This window comes from Acyrthosiphon pisum, chromosome X (assembly GCF_005508785.2).
Source record: "Acyrthosiphon pisum isolate AL4f chromosome X, pea_aphid_22Mar2018_4r6ur, whole genome shotgun sequence".
NCBI lineage: Eukaryota > Metazoa > Arthropoda > Insecta > Hemiptera > Aphididae > Acyrthosiphon > Acyrthosiphon pisum.
This window is the reverse complement of record NC_042493.1, coordinates 27406120-27427612: the sequence shown is the minus strand read 5'-3', so window position 1 is coordinate 27427612 and position 21493 is coordinate 27406120. Positions and strand designations below refer to the sequence as shown.

The 21493-nt window shown below is 29.1% G+C and overlaps 2 protein-coding genes across 3 annotated transcripts; one reads left to right on the top strand and one right to left on the bottom strand.

Annotated features, from left to right (window-relative positions):
• Nucleotides 1-4300: 4300 nt before the first annotated feature.
• LOC100159662 lies at nucleotides 4301-21243 on the bottom strand. The gene is made up of 4 exons (XM_001950331.5): nucleotides 21090-21243; nucleotides 14056-14206; nucleotides 9534-9713; nucleotides 4301-5533 (listed from the first exon to the last, which is right to left on the bottom strand). Exons 2-4 carry the CDS (start codon nucleotides 14204-14206, stop codon nucleotides 5151-5153), a joined length of 714 nt encoding a protein of 237 aa, XP_001950366.1. The 5' UTR covers nucleotides 21090-21243; the 3' UTR covers nucleotides 4301-5150.
• Nucleotides 10145-11485, top strand: LOC103310717. 2 transcript variants are annotated; one of them, XM_008189917.3, is made up of 2 exons: nucleotides 10145-10305; nucleotides 10565-11485. In XM_008189917.3, the coding sequence occupies exon 2, from the start codon at nucleotides 10654-10656 to the stop codon at nucleotides 11284-11286; it is 633 nt and encodes a 210-aa protein (XP_008188139.1). In that variant the 5' UTR covers nucleotides 10145-10305; nucleotides 10565-10653; the 3' UTR covers nucleotides 11287-11485. The 2 variants fall into 2 exon arrangements, with proteins under 2 accessions (XP_008188139.1, XP_008188138.1); XM_008189916.3 differs by having other exon boundaries at nucleotides 10364-11485.
• Nucleotides 21244-21493: the final 250 nt, after the last annotated feature.

Here is a 21493-nt window from a genome sequence, read left to right as displayed (position 1 = left end):
TTAACTATTTTTTATTCAAATTAGACTCTTTTTATCTAATTTGGATTATTTTTAAACAAGGATTTTTTATTTAATTTAAATTTTTAAAAATGGTTTTTTATTCAAGTTAATTTTTTTTTATTCATATTACTTTTTTTTTATCCGATTTAAGATTTTTTTTATATAAGGATTTTTTATTTAATTAAGATTTTTTAATAAATAATGGTTTTTTATTCAAATTATTTTTTTTCATTCATATAAGAATTTTTTATCCGATTTAGTTTTTTTTTTAAATCAAATCTAAATCGGATAAAAAGTTCCAAATTAGATAAAAAAAAGTCTTTTATGAATGAAAAAAATTAATTTGAATAAAAAACCATTTTTATTGAAGTATTTAAATTAAATAAAAAATCCTTGTTTAAAAATAATCCAAATTAGATAAAAAAAATTCTTAAATGAATAAAAAAAAATTAATTTGATTAAAAAACCATTTTTTTATTGAAAAATCTAAATAGAATAAAAACCTGGTTGAATAAAAATCTAAATTAAATAAAAATTCTAAACTTGGGCATTTCCCCAGCCCCCCACCAACATTTTGTTTTTAAAAAAAACTAAATCTCTACAAACGAAAAAAATTAGATTACAAACCAATACAAACCGGCTACAAACGAATAGTGAAAAAAAAAATTCAAAATTTAAAATTAGGGGGGCTGTGGAAATGCACCTAATTTTCATGGTTATGTCATGACATTCGCTTATAGTAAATTTTATTTTTCTTAGTAATTCTAAAAGTAATGTATTGCTTGTGAAAGGACTAGATATTAATAAGCCGTATAATATTTTTATCAACATTAACGATGTTTTGTTATATAATCATAATTTATTATGGTGAAATAATATACACAATCGTATCAGACTTATCAGATGTTATTTAATATTTGTATAAACATTCATTAGGAATTATTGTGACTTGCATGGTATATTCTTTTTAATAGTCATATTCAGAGGTTCAGTGAATATATGGTTACACAATTGTTTTCTTGCAATTAAATTTTTATTTAAATTATCTGTGTGGTGAGCAATGAAAAGCAGTGAAAAGACGAAAGCCAGCAATCCTCCTGATGTTGTTGTCGAATCAGTGCTTAATTTTAAAAACAGAGTCATCTTTAAGATAATGGTGAAATAAGTAAGTGAAAATATCATTTTAAATAATTTAATTTACTATACTCGTACATAGGTACCTCACAAGTGATTAATTTTCTTTTCCTATTTGCTGTGTTTTAATTTATTTTAATTACAACCAAAAATTTAGTGACGTATCTAGGATTTTAGTAGGCTTGCTTAGTATGGCTTAGCTCATAAGATACCTTTCCGTGATACACCAACCAACTATTAATTACAAAGCCGATCGTTTCGTTCTTGAATTTTACTTCCTTAATTCTTTCTTTGATATTTAGACATTATACTAGGGTTCAATATATAACCTAACATATAACCTAATATAAAACCCAGTAAAAAACACAGAAAAAAATTCAACAAACAAAAAAATTAACAAACTTTAAACTGCATTTAAGCACAACTTAATCGGGGTTTTTAAAAAAAAAAACGTAGGTTTTTGAACCCTGTATTATACATTACTCATGTTCTAAAACTCCAAAAGTACATTAATTATTAATTGTTCTTTATATTATTTACAATTTATTCAATCAATATAATTCAGTTTTTGACATATTTTTTGGTTGTAACTCAAAGATGAATATTCGTAAATACTTGAAATTTTCACAGTTTATGAACAATAGCAATATCGATAAATGGTAAAAAAATGTTTTAGCTATTTATAAAAGGTTATACAAAGTTAATGCTGTTTTTGCTATATTATTATTTTTTAGATTCTGAGTGGAACGATGAATGTATTGATTTTACAATGATGTGTGTTTTTTTTTTTTATTTTTTTTTTATTTTTTTTTTATTTTTTTTTTATTTTGCGTCTGTCATCACCTTTTAGGACAGTAAAACTGCTTCGATTTTCTTCAACAGTAACTTTTTATGATTGGAAAGTGAATCTAGTTGGTACTTTGGGAGGTCAAAGTAAAAATTTCCCAGTAGTTTTCAAAAGCGACGTGAAAAACAAAAGAAAAATTAAGGAAAAACGGGAATTTTTACGCAAAATCGATTTTTAACAAAATCGATTTTGGTTTTTGGTGTAACTCTAAAACTTACTACTTGAAACTTCTAAAGTATACTTTTATATATCTATGATAGTACCACGGTTTTTTGTTGATGTATAACGCGTTATAAGTACCTAATAGATATTATGATATGATTAATTTGGAATTTATTATAGGTACCTATTATAGGTTAATTTTTTTTTAATACCATAGATAAGTATATATATGTCTAATACATAGACTGATATACCGTCTCCGCTCAGAATCGTTTTTCTTATACAGTGATATTATATCATTGAATTCAAATTTAATACTGTCCATTATACAGTGACCCACTTCTAACCTACTGTACAGCAGAGCGACATCCACTTACCCACCTTTTTTTTTTACTTGTTATTAATTGGGATAAATAAAAATATATGTACTTACCAATACTAAGTAGAATGTAACTATAGATACTTTACAAATATTATATATATTTTCGTCAATCAATAAATCATAATATGAAAAATATATCCTTCATGTCGGTTAGATTCTAACCTAACCTTGGGTGTCATTAAATTAGTAAGTACAATATAATATATATAATATAATATATTTTGTATATAAAATATTTTACTACGCCACTAAATACATTGTGAGTCATTAACACAGACAATGGAAAATGATACAATGTTATAGGATAGTATTATTATTATATTAGGATGTATCTTCATGAATGTTGAGTTTGTAGTTGTAATTATAAAATTATTTTATAAAGTGGTTCCACATATTTTGTATATAAAATATTTTACTATGCCACTAAATACATTGTGAGTCATTAACACAGACAATGGACAATGATACAATGTTATAGGATAATATTATTATTATATTAGGATGTATCTTCATGAATGTTGAGTTTGTAGTTGTAATTATAAAATTATTTTATAAAGTGGTTCCAGTTGGTCAAAAGACGTAAACAGACTAAGTGTCTGATAAAATTGTAAGGCTCATTGTAATTGGACACATTCTAAATTTATCCTAATGTAAAAGAAAAAAATCACAACTCTTTTTTAGTTGTTAACCAAGGCCTTTCTCTAAATATTAATTTATTTTGGTAATAAAGAGCCCTTGTGTGTAATAAGGGGCAATATTTAGGCAATATGCAATTACGTTGCCGCCGCCCGTGGCATTTGTGTTAGCCGTAAATGATAGTTAGTATGAGTGTGGTTGTATTCGGGTAACTTGCATTTACTCACTCACTGCATTCGTACACAATATTTCAACGGCATCATCGACCAAAAATGTAAAGCGTGATTTTTAGCGCTTTGTAGAGTCGTATAATTTCATTAATTTTTTTTTCGATAGAAAGTGGATGATTTATGTTGTATTTTGATTTTTAATTTTGTTCCTTAATACAATAAATAATAATAAAAACAAAAGCTTGCGAAAATTGATCATATTACATATTATAATATGACCAATTTTCTCTTAGTAATAGAATTTTGAAAATGTATGATCAATAACCCGTAGGAATTGTTTCTCATTAAAAAAAAATTATCGAAATCGGATCATTCTACAAGGAGCGAGAGTTCTTCCTGTAGATATGTTTTAAGCCCTTTATTATAACCATTAAACTTTTTTAATTTTTTTAACTCATAGCAGTAACCTATGTAAGAAATTTTGTTTGTTCTCTCAAGGAGATGTATTCTCTTTTTAATTTTTTTTAAAATTAAAAGTGGTCCAGTCAAAACCTCAAAATTATATCACAGCTAACGCATTTTTGAAGACGAGAAAAAACGGATATAATATAATATAACAATGGTTCACATGTCTCAAATATAAAAATAATATGCTGTCGGTTGTCGCGCTCGTAGGTGCCACACATAACGTTACATAATATGCTTTTTTCACATAAACACGTTATGACAATATAATAAGTTGCCTATACATTACTCCTTTCAAGAATGACCGACAGGAAATACCTCGATAATGATAATAATTGTAGTATAATACGATACGATACGTACAGACGTAGGTATACAATATAATAATAATAACAATAATAATATTATTATTATAGATACAGTAGATTATGAGTCCGTTTGAACTGGTCTGTGTGGACATGACATGAGGATGAGGACACGGAAAGAAAGCAATTAATACAAAAATGTGTATCATCCGAACGTTTATTTATACGAAAACAGTAGTTAGATATAAAAACGAATGATACGTTGCCACAACAACAGACTGTGGTCGCACCTAAATTTAGCGAACCGAATTACATCAGTTATAAAATATAAGATAAAAAAATAAACTTAAAATATCCATGCATATTGCATGTATAATATAATATAAATATAGTATTATTAAAATACAGGGTATGATGACGATGGACAACGATTATGAATGAAGGACGGGGAAGGAGTGAGAGATAAGACGCACGTCGTAGCTACAGAAACCAATAAGTTCTAAAAGATTTTAATGCCCTGCGTCGACAGAGACCTGTAAGTACAAAGTTATATGGTTCAAATTATGTTGTGTCGGATGTATTATATAGATGTATATTCATACTAATAGCAATTTAAAAGGAACCACAATGTGAAATGCATAATACAGTTGTATTATGTGATATAGGAGAATAAGAAAAAGAAACTAAACAATTTGTTTGTTCAATTACAACTATAGACTTTAGATTAATTACTCATAGACGAGCCTTCCTTATTTTTCTAACATGACGTCAATGATGAATGTCACTAATAAGTTACTAAATACGGCATTAAATATTATATACTACCTAGGTATATTATAGTTATAGTTTAAATGGTCTTCTGCACCTATATCACGGATATGATTTTAATTTCGAGGGCCTGGCCAATGAGTATAAAGTACAACCGTAGGATGTATATTAAGATTTTTATATTTTAAAGGATGGCGTCTGTCGCTTAACCCAGTGGTGGAGAGGAGGTTGATGATCGCATGGGAGGGTGGTGATATCGGTAGAGGTGGCGAAGGTGGCGTTTAGAGCTGGAGTCCGGGGTTGGTGGCGGCCACGTAGCTGAGGAGCTCGTCACTGTCCTCGCACACGAATGGCTTCTCGTGATAGCAACCGATGTCGTGCCACGCTATGCCATCGCCGTATACGTTGTTGAGTACGCTCAGACACGATTCCACTGTGCCATTGATGTCGAACTCAGCGTTGTCTGGCTGTGGTGTCTTCTTGTGGCCACTCTTGCTCCATGGAATGTACGTCCAGCCAGCTGATGTCTGGTTGGTGGCCGAGATCTTGCCCCGGGTGGCTGACCAGAACCATCCGTTCACGGTCTTCGGCTCAAGGTCCGGTCGGTTCTCGCAGCCCTTGAAGTCGCATAGCCGTCCGCTGGTCCATATGTACGGAGCGTCGTCTGAAAAGCACCAAATAATAATAAAATAGTATTGTAATATTAGTACTGGGTGCCTGGTTTCCGGGGTCACATAAATAATCACTATACACTTACATTTAACGAATCAAGATTATATAAGCTAATGGCCCCATAAACATGATTTAGTGACCAGTTTACTTTATTAAATCGTTAAATAACTTAAATGAATCAATTTTTTACGCAACCTGGAATTTTATGTATAGTGTTATAACGCGTATACGGTATACCGCAGTATCGTATATTAGATTATGTAAACTGTAAACATCGAAATCGTGTTATAACTATTATTATTATTCTTATTATTATCATAGCCGGGTTGGAGGCAGTACAAGCTGATCTGCAGTCGGAAAAAATTAACTATAAGGCATTTACAGCTAATGAGTTGTTAAATATTTTGAAGAAAATTGTTAGTAATAATTGACTAGTCATTACTGATTACTTATAGGTATAAAATATGATAGTTAGTCAATTATTATTTATACATGTATAATACCATATCAGTTTTATTATATGGTATGATTTTTGAAATAATATTGACTAGAACGCGTTGTTTACATTTATTTATCCACTCATCCGAATTACAATGATTGACATACAAACGCACTATCACTGAGGCCCGAAAATAACGATTAACACGCCACTGAATAGGACCCACAAAAATATTTAGCGCCAAGTCCCAATATTGGTAGTTCACCAAGCCAGTGGTTATATGTTAGGTGTGATTGTTCTTCACGTATTATACATTATAAACATGTACCAAATTTACTAGCAGATGGTTAGGATAGGTGCTCGGTTAGCAGGTTAGGTCAATATTTCACACAACTTGCTGTTATGAAATCAAACACTTTTAAAAGCTTTCTAAACATTATACACCCTGTACAGTGTATACATCGTGTTTACTATACACACAATACTATGTTATCTTCTGCCTTACGGTAAAAGTCTATGATATAACATGGCCAATGTGATATATGAGTGAGACATATGATTTCTCTCCGTCAGATTTATTGCACATAATAATATGTATATTTTGACCTCTAATCGTCACACTGCATTTCCACAATCAAACCAAAGACAGATTTTAATTATACATTGTATCAACTTTAAAATGGCCCTCCTAAATTTTTCTCACTCGTTTTATTATTAGTAGGTAAACGGTTTAGGTCATTGCTAAATATTTGTAAATAATTACATAAATCACATTATTAAAATGAAAATGAATTGCAATATTAAATCCAAATTTGTTACACGTCAATCTACAGTTTTGAAAAATAATTATGAGGAATATTGTAATACCTATACAGTATACCTATAAAATATATTTCAAATATTTTATATGTTATCAAAATACTGTTTCACTGGAATGAAATAAAAGCATGTACAGTAAACCGTTTTAATTTAAATTATTTTAGTAGGTATAATAATATAGCAGTCGTATAGCATATTCGTACAATACATTATAACAACGGGCATTATGTGTCCAGAAACTAAATGGACTTAATTATTATTATTTACATAATTTATTGTAGATACAATAAAGATAGTGGACTAGTGGAGGTTATCCAGTGATAGGACCCTAATTTATTACCGTAAGCGCCAGACTTAAAAATTAAAATTTTTCCAATTTCCTGAAATATTCTTAGTTTTACTTATTTGGAATAAACCCCCCTAAAAATAAAAACAAATTAAACCTTTATATGATGGCAATTTTTAACAATAACACAATATTCACTAAACAAAATATAGAGTCATGTATAGTATCACGATTTTATACAATCATCAGTCCTCTTCAAGTTTTGTAATAATGCAACGTTTAAAATATGACATGCACGTATAATTTTATAATTTATAAATTTTATAATTTATGGATAAAAAGAAATGTGATTATATTGTCCAAATTATTATTATATACTTAGTTGAAATACATAACCTATATATTATTTATGTGTTATAATATATCAATCAATAATTTGTACATTATTCATTGATGTAAATTCATATTTTTAGTTTTAAATAAAAAATTATTACACCGAGAAGAAATAACAAGAACACGCGCATCGAGTTGTGAAAAACACAATTATTTTAAATGTTGTAACACCAATTTAACGAACAGTTAAGCTCAATATGACGATATTATAATATTATATAATTAAATCTTGTATAATTATATACACACTTGATTTATATCTACATTATGAAGAAAATTTTAACATTATTTATTTTTATCTATTTTGTATAGATTTTCTTGGAGAGGTTTTAAATTTTTCATTGACTTAGCATTTTTCAGTTTATACCCTTCGAAGGATTTCAAAAATATTTGAAGAATAATAATTAATAAATATATTTTTTTTTTATGTATAATTTATGTATTTATGTATTTATTATCATAAACAATTTGTTATGTTAATACTTTTTAGGTTTGAAAAATCACGTCATTGGTTAGGTGTCAGCAAAATTAAATTTTAGATTGAGTAATGTTTTCTTTATGTACCTACCTATCTATTGAATAAAAGGGCAAGGAGAAACCGACTAAATGTAGTGAGCTAAAATGTTTCTAAAACTGTTTTGGCGTGTCATACAAAACGTAATTTGGACTGTTAGTTAAACGTAAGAAAAATTTCACATTATAATGTGTGTTCATAAAGGAAGCACGTGCCATGAAATATGATATTATATGTGAATGAAACTGTTTGGACAATAATAGCTAATAGGTATACGTTTGATAATAACGCAACATATAATAGCGAAATTAAATAATAATTTTGCGATGGTTTTCTTTCCAACAGAACGGGGGACTAATGGTTCTACATGTAAACTACAAATCTAATTACATAAACAAACTAAATTACGTTTAATTTATTTACACATTAAGCCATTACTGTAAAAGATCGGCACCTTGCTCTTCTTTTTTCCGCCAGTCACAAATTATAAATATATATTTATATATAATAAGCATAAGCGTATCTAACTATAAAATCATTATTAGTTATTACGCAATATTAGTATATATTATTGCTCTTTTATTTAGTTTTTTATTCAATTTATTTACTTTCAGTCACCCATTGTGAAGGTCGTCGGAAAACTTTGAAAAAAATAACTGAATTTAATACGTATTACACATCTACTGAACAAAACACTGAAAATACAAATTTTTCTTTTATTAAAACTGGCTGGTGAATTATATTACACTGGTTAGTGGTAACGTGCCGAATGTTCTCACGAAATTTCAGCAGATTGTTAATTAGACGACCGAGTATATTTATTCTTATATAATAATGTATTAATTATTATTTTTAAACCATTTTGAGCCAGATTGGGCTGAATTTGCTTGAAACAAAATTCAATCTAGTCGAAATATGGCTGAGCAGCCTTGAAAAATAAAACAATGATCAAAAAATAGGTTAGGTTTTTGCAATAGAAAGACATAGAAAAAGACATGGTATATAACAATAATTTCAGATATACAGTTGGAATCGACCAGTGAGAATATGTTATGAAAGTAACGCCCTTGTCTTAAATTTTGATATTCATTAATCAGCTCTCGTAAAAAAAAAACGCTTCACAGTCATATTATGTACAATTATTATTATGTATTTTTATTTTTTATTCAAAATTTTGATAGACCTTAATTAATAAAGTACCAACTATACCAAGTATGTATTATATGAAAAAATAGTTACTCGACATGCTCATAAAGTATAAAAATGAATCCATAGGTACTCGAGTTGAAGAAAATATCTTATGCACTAAATAAGTAAGACCTTAATGGCTTATAGTATAATCTTATATAATTGTCTAGTATAATGTTATCAAAATTTATCTATAATCCATGCTAAGTATAAAATTATAATTATGAATTATAAAGTTGTAGTGTCTTTTCACGAACCGCGCCGATAAATGATAATAAAAACGAATTAATGAACAATTATCGTTTTACTTGCATTGCTGATAAATTATAATAATATTAGAAATAGGCACTCACTTTGTTGGATCAGTCGGAAAATGAGATTGTTTTCTTCTTGAGTTTCAATCGATACAAGGTCCATGCAGTATTCTCGGCAGATATTTCTTGCTTCCAACCAATCAACTTTGGATGTTTTGTACTGTTGCGTGTGGCCACTATAGAAGTAATTGCGTCCTTTGTAAGTGAATTCTTTCGGTCCTGGAAACAAATAAAAAATAATGTTACGCAACTGCCAAAAAAATGATTACCTAAATAACTTTTTTTTATTATGAATAAACAAAATTGCGTTTGTAAAACGGTTTTTATTTCTTAGCGCGGCTCAGTTTGATTCAAGTGTATTTCAACTCATTCAGTCATATCCAAGTTATTAGGTTTGCTTTAAGTTCCCCTAAAAGTTATAATATCTATAAATGTATAAAAAAAAACATACACTATTTAGTATCTATAAGTCATAATAATTCATGTCAGATAACGTCATAACGTGCATAAATAATAGCCTTACAAGTTGTTTTTAGTTGTTAATTAGTGTTAAAAGGTACTAAAAAAAGAACATCAAACATTTCGATTGCAAAATATAATATAATATTATATAATGTACTGATATCATTCTAGATTAAGTTAAAAAAACTTTTCAAAACGATGGTAATAATTGCCATTTGTTTATTTGACATAACCTAACCCAACATAGTAACATGTAAATACAATGAAACTCTGAAAAAATAAACAAAGAAAAATTCAATTCAATAAAAACAATATTCTAAATGATTACACGTCATTGAAATTGTACACAGTATGTATATGCCATCTTATTTATTATTAAATATTCAAAAGTTGACTTAATCACATAGGTTGACGACGAACGCTCTTTTTGCGGTTATAATAAGGCAATTTCGAGACCAAAATTTTTCAAACGTCGGAAAATCTTCAAATATATGCAGTTCTATATTTTTTTAAAATAAAAATTTCGATGAAAACGGCCACATGCCCCCACACGAATGTTTACATATTTTGTCTTTATTCATTAGAACATAAAAATCCTTGCTCAACAGCTATTATTACGAATACACACGGTCGCCGTTGGTAACGCAGAAAATATTTCGACGAAACTTGTTATATTGCTTGCCGGGCCGTTCACGAGATGGGCAATATTGAGGTAAGGCCGACATCACCGTCATTGTCGGACAACGACAGCAACGCAGACAACGATTCGATCGCGTCGTCCTCTGAAGTCGTACCGCTGTCTGCGCGCGTGAACGACGACTGTGACGACGATGGCGGTGATGACGACGACAACGACGACGACGACGACGTCGTTCAACCAGAAGGCGAAAATCGGACGAATGTTTCAAACCGGACAAATCGACAGCAGCGGACGACTTCGGGCCGGCGAAAAGACGTCGTGAGGCGGAACAGACCGACTGTGGCCGCGAACGAAGACGGCCACGGCGACACCGAACAGCCGACGTGGTCGGTCGTGGTGGACGACCACGCCGGAGGGTCATCGCAGGCGGCTGCCGGACGTCGGGCACGGACAAGTCGACCACCGCAGGTCCGAGAACGGTCGCGGTCACCGTGTACCCGGTTGTCGTGTTCGCGGACACACCACCGCAACCAAAGCAGAGTCAGCCGTCGCAGTCGCCGTTGGTCGGCAGACCCAGCCGAGCCCGTCGTCATGATTGCGGCCGAAGAACGGGTCGCGGTGGCCAAACCCCAGCCCCGCCCTCGTAGGTCCAAAAGAACAACGGCCGGCCAGTGGAGAAGGAGGAGTTGATATAACGGAGACCGTTATGAATGATTTTTTTAAACTACTTAAAAAAAGCTATTCTTGCCGATTGTGCACTCGCGATGGGTCTATAGTATATACGGCTGGGTAGAACAAGTCTGAACAACACCGAATTTAAGTAAAATATTTGAATATTTTTTATAGTCACGGACTAAATATTAAATATATACGAGTATATAAATTATAATACGTTTTAAATTGGTTTCGTTTTTAGCTTCCCTTGTCTTTCGATAAACGAAATAAAATAAATTTTTCGAACACCATACCATATCACATCATATTAGATACAAGATATGATAATCGTGTAACATTTAATAAATAAATAAAATATTTTAAAATAAATAAATTAAATTAAACAACTAATAACATTTATGTATTTTTAACATTTTTAATCATGATTCAGGATTCTTATGATTTTTAAATAACACAGGTCATATTTTACTATTGTATGATAGAACAACGTGTCTCATGAAAGCTCTCTCTCATCACTAATCAATTTGAGGCAATACGTGGTTTCAGTGGCGGATTTAAGGGGGGGCCCAAAGGGCCTGCCCCCCCCCCCCCAATTGGCATAAGTTATGTTTTATTTTTTTTTATTATTAATTTTTATAATTTTATCTTTTATATTGTTTCACTCAAACACATTATATTATAATTTAAGAAATATTATCATTATATAAGAAATTCTCCCAAATATATTACTATTACTTTTATTATACGCCTTAACGCAGACGGCAGACCGGCTATTTTTTCCATGTAACGTTCCTACTGGGCATCGCTATCTTATCTTATTTTATTTGTCAAACGATTCTCACTAATCCATTTCTATATTGCTATTATCGTTTTAAAATGTTAGTAATTTTACAGTCGTCGTGTCACTGGTGTGTAATTCGTATTTCGTGCTGTTGTCCGTAGTGTTTTCGTTTGTAGTTTAGTGTTCAATTATTCTGTTTTAAAAAGTCACAAAAACGATAAAGTGAAATTTTTAAAAAGTTGAAAACAAGTGACAAAAATAATCCATCTCCAGGTGAAGGTATAGAAAATGTAAGCGTGTTACCACCAGAGTCAGAGCCAGCTACATTTTCTGATTTGTGTGTAGTCGATTTTAGCAGTCAATATGATATCGCATTTGCTATTATAATACCGCGGAGTTCAAGCTAGAATCTTAAATTTGCAACCAAAGGCAACATACACTCATTGTGCATCGCACAGCCTAAATTTAACATTAATAAAAGCATGTAATGTATTATCTATAAAAAAATTATTTTCTACAGTCAAAGAAGTATCTAATTTTGTGCGTGATTCTCCCAGAAGAGTTGATTTATTTAAAAAAAAAATAAATGAAATTTTGCCTTCATCAAAATCAGTTTTACTAGTAAAGTTGTGTGGAACTAGATGGGTAGAATCTCACGAGGCGATTATTTGGTTTTCCGATATGCTTATACCTATTGTACAATTTTTGGAAGACATGACAGTTAATACGGATGGAAATATGCTTTCTAAATGTAACGGACTTCTTCATTCAATATTGACGTTTGAATTTATTTTGGCCTTAGAAGTAGCAGTACAGATATTGTCTTTGACTTTGCCAATATCACGTAAATTACAAGACCCTGGTTTGGATTTGACTAAATGTATTGAAATCATACAGACTGTATTAGATGTTCTTAAAAACAAAAGACAAAATGCAACATTTAATAACATTTATAATCGAGCTGTATCAAAAGCCGAAAATTTAAATATTGAAGTTAAAACACCACGAATATGCAAACGGCAAATAAATCGATCAAACAACATTACTTCAAGTCCTGAAGAATATTTTAAAATTACGGTATACTTCACAGTTTTGGACAATTTCATAACATCTATTCAATCCATGTTTTTTGACAACCAAAATCCAATATTATTTAAAATCCAACAACTGATACCTTATTATTTACACAATACATCTGAAGAACATATTATAGAAGGTGCCACTTTTTATGAAGCAGATTTGACTGGATCCATAGAAGAATTAAAAGGTAAAAACAATTATTATAATAAATCACTATTACATTTTTGAAATAAATTATAAATGCATTATTACAATTATTTACAGGTGAAATTGCATTGTGGCAGTTGCATTGGACTCAACAACCAGTAAAAAAGGAAAAAATAAATACAGCAATAGACGCATTCAAAGAAACTGAAGATGGGTATTTTCCAAACATTCGTCAACTTTTACTAATTTTAACCATATTACCAGTAACAACATCGACAAGTGAGCGGTCTTTCTCAACGCTAAAACGCATAAAAACATACTTGAGAACAACAATGGGGGAAAACCGTTTAAGCGGGTTAGCTTTGCTTAATATCCATAAACAAATTGATGTAAAACCTGAAGAAGTGTTAGATATGTTTTCAAAATCTAATCCTAGGATATTACAATTATCTTTATCGTTATACATTTTTTACAATATTATTATAATTTAAATATAATCTTTAACAAATAAAAAAAATACACATTTAAAATTATTGTCTATTTGTATGTATTTGTTAATTACTGAAAAAATGTAAGATTTGACTATGCCTCCCCCCCCCCCAAATTAAATCCTGGATCTGCCACTGCGTGGTTTTCCATACAATCTGCGACCAGGTCAGACGTCAGTTGCTAACTAATTTATATCATTGCGTGTTTATACGTAGTCCAGCGTGAATGTTACACTCCCTAGTGTTATTAATGTTGTGTAATATTACTATTTCGCGTGGCCGACTTACTTTGACTACATTTCTGAGCGACAGGCAGGCTGAGGAAACGACCAGGCTTCTGTGTGACGGGGTTGTTAGTTTTCACCTCGCTGATGGCCGCCAAGCAGCTTGTCACCGTTAGCGCCAATGCGAAAAATCCAAAAGGCACGGTTCCAGTCATCTGTGACAAAAGAAAAAAAAACGGTTAAGTTCGGGAATTAACGTAAAAAGTGCATTCAAATGCTACCTCCCGACAAAAGATGACACCATTATTATTTTTTATTTTTTAGTTTTACATAGGTAGATGTACTAATCGAATAATACAGAATATACTTCTAACTAGAATACTAGATATTAGTACTATATACTTGGTGTATTGTGTTATTCTTGTAATATTATAAAATATATAATCCATGTTTCTAATATTTAACAGTGATTTGTGAACTAAAATACCTACAAGGTGTAATAGAATGACCAGAAAAATCAAATAACTTTTGTTTTAATCAATATTTAAACATTTTTTTTTTTTATATAATTTATAATTTATAGGTACTTGTTCAACATGTACAGTACCTATAAAATATTTTGTTTGAATTTTTTAATACTGAACATCTTAAATTTGATTAAATTTTTTTTTTTTCAATTTAAAATACTTAGCCAATTTTTAGAAAATGATTTATATTAAACACGTTGATTCAAGTGATTTATTTAATTAAATTGTTTAAAATATCAAAGGTTTTTTGGATAAAATAATTAAAAACACAAACACTTAATTCGAAATATTCTTTCTGAACATTTTCAGACGTAAGTGATTCTTAAATTATTAATTATAATCCATATCATTTTTTTCATACGTTTAACTAGTGTAAATTTTTCATAAATATAAGAAGTGCAATGTTACAGATATTTCAATCATTCGTACCATTTTTTTAAAAAAAAATTGTTAAGTTAAAATTGTTACACAATTAAGTAGTTTCAACAATGATCCAATTTTATGATAAAATCACTTTAAAATAATATAGTTGTTGGACAAACGAAAATTCGAAAATTTAGACAGAAACTTATCACTAGTAATGTAATATACACCTGCAGGTACCTAATCAGTTAAAATCTTCTTAATATATAATTTATAAATTTTGGGAAATCTTAATATTTTTAAATAAATCTATAATTTTAAACACAAACTTTTGTTATCCTGCTGAAATCTCAACAGTAATAAATTGTTAAATTTTAAAGTTTCATTTTATCAAATAAAATGTTAAAATAATAATAATATGTTTGTACATGTACATCGTTATACATGTATATTTCAAGTGCATCTTAATTAATAAAATAAAATATTATTTATTTTAAGATCAACAGCGAATTAATGTAAAATATGTAAAACAACTAACAGGTTTTAACAAAATTAATTGTATATACATTTTGAAGTATTGATTTAATTCAAAATTCGTTATTCAATACTTATTATACAAATTTTACGTACCTACTTATATTATAAATTAAAATACGATGATATAACCTGAATTTCGAAGCTATAATGTGTTCTTATAAATTATCATATTCTTAATTGTAACTGAAATTCGTATAAAGTTAATTTTATTCAAATAATATAAATAATAATTCATAAGCATAAATTATAATACGATATAACAAAAATTTAAGTAAAATTAAGTAATAATATAATATTTAGGTCATGATCTACAAAAACAATTTTAAAATTGTAAAATCTGAAAATGCATACCTATTTAAAGTAAGCATATTAATGTTGTTTCTATGTATAAAATCGTATGAAATATTATGAGTTTAAATATTTATTTTAAAAACTTTTTGAATTACTCAAATGCATATTTTATTTTTAAACAGTTATTCAGTAAAATAAGCTGCGATTTAGCGATACAATGTCATCTTGCACAATTTTATCATAAAACGATGATTTAATCTATTAATGATACTACAAAAGTCAAATTATAGATACAGTTAAATATTGTAATCATCAGAGTCTGAAATTATGTGTAATAAGTAATAACAATAATCAATGTATCGGTGCATTGTACAATGTAAAAACTAAAACTCAATCCATCTATTTTCAAAAAATAATTTTTGTCACAATATTTATATTGAGATATTATGTTTAAATTACTTTATTGCCGTGAGAACGGAACATAAAATCTAGAAAAATGAACTGAGAAGCAACAATAGTATTTATATATCTATACCTATGTGTTATCGTATCACCGGAATCGTATCACACGGTTGCAGTATAAGTTTAATTATCGACTTTAAAATAGATAGATTATTATATACGATATGTCGTATAAACAGGCTGATTCTGTTATCATGGACTACCAATTATTTAAAAAGGTATTAATGTTTTCGAAAATATTTTTTTTACCTGGATTTAAGTTGTTCCAAAACAACGGTTTTTGAAAAAAAAAAATATTTTTTTGTATATTATACATTTAGGTTATTAAGTTTTTACATTTTTGAATGACGACATACAATTTTAATTATTATTCGAAGGCGGAATATTTTTTCTGAGTATTTCGGTACATAAAAATCAAATTTAGGAATAGTAGTTTATGAGCTATAACTTATAAGTATTTAAAGTATATATATATAAAATAAATCAAATATATAAATATTATAAATATATCAAATAAAGTAGATAAGTATGGTTCCCCCGTAAAATATTGGTCCACTATTCCGCTCATTTAAACTTCAAATACTTATAAGTTATAACTCACAAACTACTATTCCTAAATTTGATTTTTAAACAATATCGTAAAGCCTCTTTGGCTACAATTATGAGTTACGACATGAACCTACCATTCGCAGTGAAAACCACCGACCGACATAATAATATAATATAAATTAGAGACGTAGGCAGTGACAATATGACTTTATACCGACTCGAACAAATGGATTTTACTGCAAATGCATAATGGATTTCGAAACGATTCGGCTCGCTGTAATCATCGAGATATTATTGCGCGCGTATTTTATCGTTGACACCAGCTATACATTACAATATTATTTTTATTTTATTTTATGCAGCCGATCGGCAGAGTCTGGTCGCGTAGGACACGTAGGTGCCTAGGTTTATACCTAGGTCATCCAGATAGACGGCTGTATAATAACGATTTTATAATAATCGGACACAGTGCAAACACGCATCGCTGCGCCGCGGTCGGTTCCATCGTCGTCGGCCGGATTTGCCGAGTTGAAAGGCTGTTTTCGCAGCCCGACCGCAATTTTATGCCTATATTATTATAATGATACCATGCACCTACCTACCTACCTCTACCTATAACCTCTAACACACAGTGTACACGGCGGGCAACGAAAGCGTATCTCATTAGCCGTGTACTCTACGCCTGCAGTTGCGCAACGCGGCGTACATTATTATAATATTATAATATTATGTATACGGGCAAGGAATAACATGATACTCGGTTCCCGGTTTGTGTAAACGTGTTCAGTTGTAAACGATTGTAAACGTGTGTAACCATTGTTGCCGGCGGAATATATACCTATATACCTATATACCTAAATACCTAATACCTATTAGCCGTCGCCCGAGACGACGAGAAATCTGTTCAATCGGGATTGGTCATCGCTGATAAAACTGTTGGGTTTTTTAATGGAACCACCGTTACACAATACTCAAGTAAATAATTAAAAGTATACGTTGTTGAACATAATATTATGTACGGAGTGATTCTTTTACTACGAAACAGTCATTTTCTCGGTAAATTTATATGTTTTTAAAAATATTCAATTTTTATACATAATATTTTGAAGACATTCCAAATTTCCAACACAACAATAAATAATTAAAAAAAATGATGTTTGTGTTTAAAAACCCATACTAATCCAGTAAATGAATTAGTTATAAATTAATATTAATAATAGGAGTATAGTATGCCATAGTGGCGTAGTGCACCAAAATTTTGCAAGTTACCCCTTGTGTGCCATGTTTTCACTGTATCCTCATATAAAATTGAAATGCTTATGAGTTACGACTTATGAGACACAGATGTATGACTAATTCCCTACTGGTTAGGTATTCGATTTGTATTATTTATACAGAAAAAATATCAGAAAAATGCAATCGAAATAAACAATGTATGTTGTAATTTAAAAGTTAAAAACTTTGTAAAAAATATAGCTAACGATCAAATAATAAAAATAAACTTTACATTTGATTTGCAGTGGATTATTTATTTTGGCTACGACATGAAATTATTTTATTTTATCGTATTTCATAAAATACATAATTTTTGGTTTGTTGCATAGCTCTTTTCACTACCATGAACAGATTTAGGAGCAATCATAATTATTCCTTATGTTGTATTGTTATTTGTAGTAATACCATGGCAAGCGAAAAACGTCACGCGAAAAAATTTTTTTTCAAAAATAATTAGCTTATTGTTAGCATTTTTAATTACATTCCGAAAACCAAGCCGAATTATCAATATACTTTAAGGCAGGTGTTTCGATATAGTACATAGAACACTATACGAGTACATACTTTCAGTTTTAAATGAATTTGAAACAATCTAAATAAAAACTACCTACATTCTTATAGCGTCTGCAGAGGATAATATAAAAAATGAGATATTTAATGTAATTATCTAACAATTGATTTTCATAGCTGGTTATATTCAAATATATTTTTATTGTTATAGTACCTAGGCATAAATGTATAATACAATATGAAAGGCGTGATATTTAATTTATCTACGCGTTGTAAAGTACGACGGCTGTCGGACTAATACGGACGTTATATGCAATTTGATTAATATTAAGTTTGTGGTAACTGGTAACTAACAACTGCGAAATGAAAATTATTAAAATATTCTATAAACGGAAAGTCTTTCGCCATTATGCATTATATTGTATACATAACACGCATGGTACTATTATAATTTGTAATATACTTATTATATTGTCAGTTTTATGTACCTAGGTATCTATTCTTGTTTTGTTACAAATATAATTAATGATAATGTCCTATTATATGTGGGACTTGTGTAACAATAATTTTACATTGGTAGCGTATAATTCATAAATCCTTTCCCTGTATATAGTTTATTTTGTACTTTGAGTTTCTATATTCAAATGAGAAGCTTAAAAACTGATATTAAAGACAAATTGTTCAAATCTAATTTTTATACTTAATGTTCCATAATATCATCAATTTCAATTTTTTTTTCCTCTTTCCATAGCTAAATTATTGATCAAATAACTGGCTTCAAACTGGCTTCAAACTTTGCGCCGGCAAAACTTATTTTGTACCTATGCTTATGGGATGCGATGTATAATAAAATAACACGTATTCATATAGATGTAATTATTTAATAAGGTGTAAAATAATATTAAAAACAAAATTTTGAGTGACTGACTATATTTTCCCCTGTCAAATACTAACTTTTTTTTAAATTCAAATTTAAATTATTACAAATACTGTAAATTTATAAAAATTTAAATCAATGATCCCACTGCTTGAAATGTTGTGGGTTAAATACTTAAATAAAAGTACTCTAAGTTAAGTTAATATGCACCAATAACAAAAAGTTAAAAGTTAAAAGTTAATTTGTTTATACAACGCTAACATACTTAATTTTTTTCCAACCCAAAACTAAATTATAGACTATAGTGTTTATATTTTATACAGTGTTTCCATATTATTTAAATTCGAATTATATACATTTTTTACTTTAAACAATTTACGGTAAATATTTTTTGACATGAAAACGAAATATACTGAAGTAGTGAAATATAATAAAATTAAAAACAAAATAAATTAACTTAACTTACTTCTTGAAATGAAAATTTAACGAGTTAATTTTACGTTAATTAAAAAAGAAATTTAGTAAGTTAACAGTTAAGTTAATGAAAAGCCAAAATTAACTAGTTAAGTTAAAAAGTTAATATAAAGTTAACTTATTAACTTAACTTTAACTTTTTAACTCGTTAATGCCCAGCCTTGGGTTTTAGTAAGTAATCATTACATAGGTATAATAGTAGCGCTAGTAACTAAGAATAAATTCGCATGATGGGAAGAAATCTGATATTAAATTAAAATTTTTAGAAAAAATGTAGAATACATCATTTAAATATCTTTACATAATCATTGTCTAATGGGTAATACCTAGTGCCAGCACCTAATTAAATCAAAACCTATCAGATCGAAACAATGTGTTATTATTAATTACACTTTAAATAAACAACACTATTTAAAATTAGCATAAATATTATGTTTACTCACCTAACGATATAATTTTTTATATTTATCTGTATCAACATAATTTCCTATAATGACCTAAGCACCTTTATGACTTATATAATATAATATATTAATTCTTATCTTATAGGTCCATTTTTTTATTATAATTTATGTTTAATATTATAATTTATCTGACAACAAAAAAATGTTATAATTTGTAAAACTCATTAAAATTAGTTAAAATTTTCATCTATAGATATATGTTATATAATTGTATACTTATTATTCCAAATCGTTATTAAATCGAGTTAATTTAATAATTCAATTTTGAATGTAAAAAAAAACTATATTTTTATTTTATATTTAACGCCTTCAAAAAACAATATAATACCTATTTATTTACTGCTATTGATTAACAAAGATATAACAACAATGTTTATTCAGCTAAAGTTTTAACATCATTAATAGTAATTATATAATAAATTATAGCCTATAAGTAGAGGTACAAAAATAATTTAAAAAAAAAACACACCAGATATTTATAAGCTAAAAGGTTAGCTAGATATTTACTAGAGATTTAAATAATTGTTTTATTTCAGTAAAATAAAGCGTACAATTGTATTAAAAAAACGTAGGTATACATTTGTTTTGTTAAAATAATTAATTTCTATGTATATATTATAATTTACCCAGAAAAATTATGGATAAAATAATAAAAATCTATTGCTCCAAAGTAAGGCGGACATACATATTTTAAACGATTTAAGCTTTTATTTAGATTTAAAAAAAATCACAAAATCATTATTATGAACGATGGTATGCGTATATTTACCTTTATAAGTGGATGATTCGGTAGGCGATACTACTTGCACAGGCAAGAACACTATGGAGACGAAACAGGACCAGGGAATGTCCAAACGATAGTCAACGTCTTCTCAGTGTTGCGAGTACTATTTATAGAAGTGGCTGTGCCAGTGACCATTTACTTTGCGAGTCCTTCGGGCAGTGGGAGTCAGGTAAGTTCACGCATTGCCTGACCTTAAAGCAGATCAAAGTGGTGTATTCTTCGCGACGACCTTGATAACAACACAACACCGTGTCCGAAACTCAATCTTAATCACTTTCACTGTGTACATCATCTATTCGAGAAAAAAATAAAGCAGGTGGATCATCGTTGTCCGAATTGTATTTGCTGCATGTCCTGCAGCCGTATCATCGTAATTCGTAATATTATAT

Excerpts from the sequence above, each read along its gene's own strand:
- LOC103310717 (XM_008189917.3), top strand. The coding sequence starts at position 10,654 with ATGGGCAATATTGAGGTAAGGCCGACATCACCGTCATTGTCGGACAAC.
- LOC100159662 (XM_001950331.5), bottom strand. The coding sequence starts at position 14,206 with ATGACTGGAACCGTGCCTTTTGGATTTTTCGCATTGGCGCTAACGGTG. Across the intron at positions 9,714-14,055 it reads CGCTCAGAAATGTAGTCAAA|GACCGAAAGAATTCACTTAC; the intron begins GTAAGTCGGCCA and ends ATTTGTTTCCAG. Across the intron at positions 5,534-9,533 it reads TTTCCGACTGATCCAACAAA|ACGACGCTCCGTACATATGG; the intron begins GTGAGTGCCTAT and ends GGTGCTTTTCAG.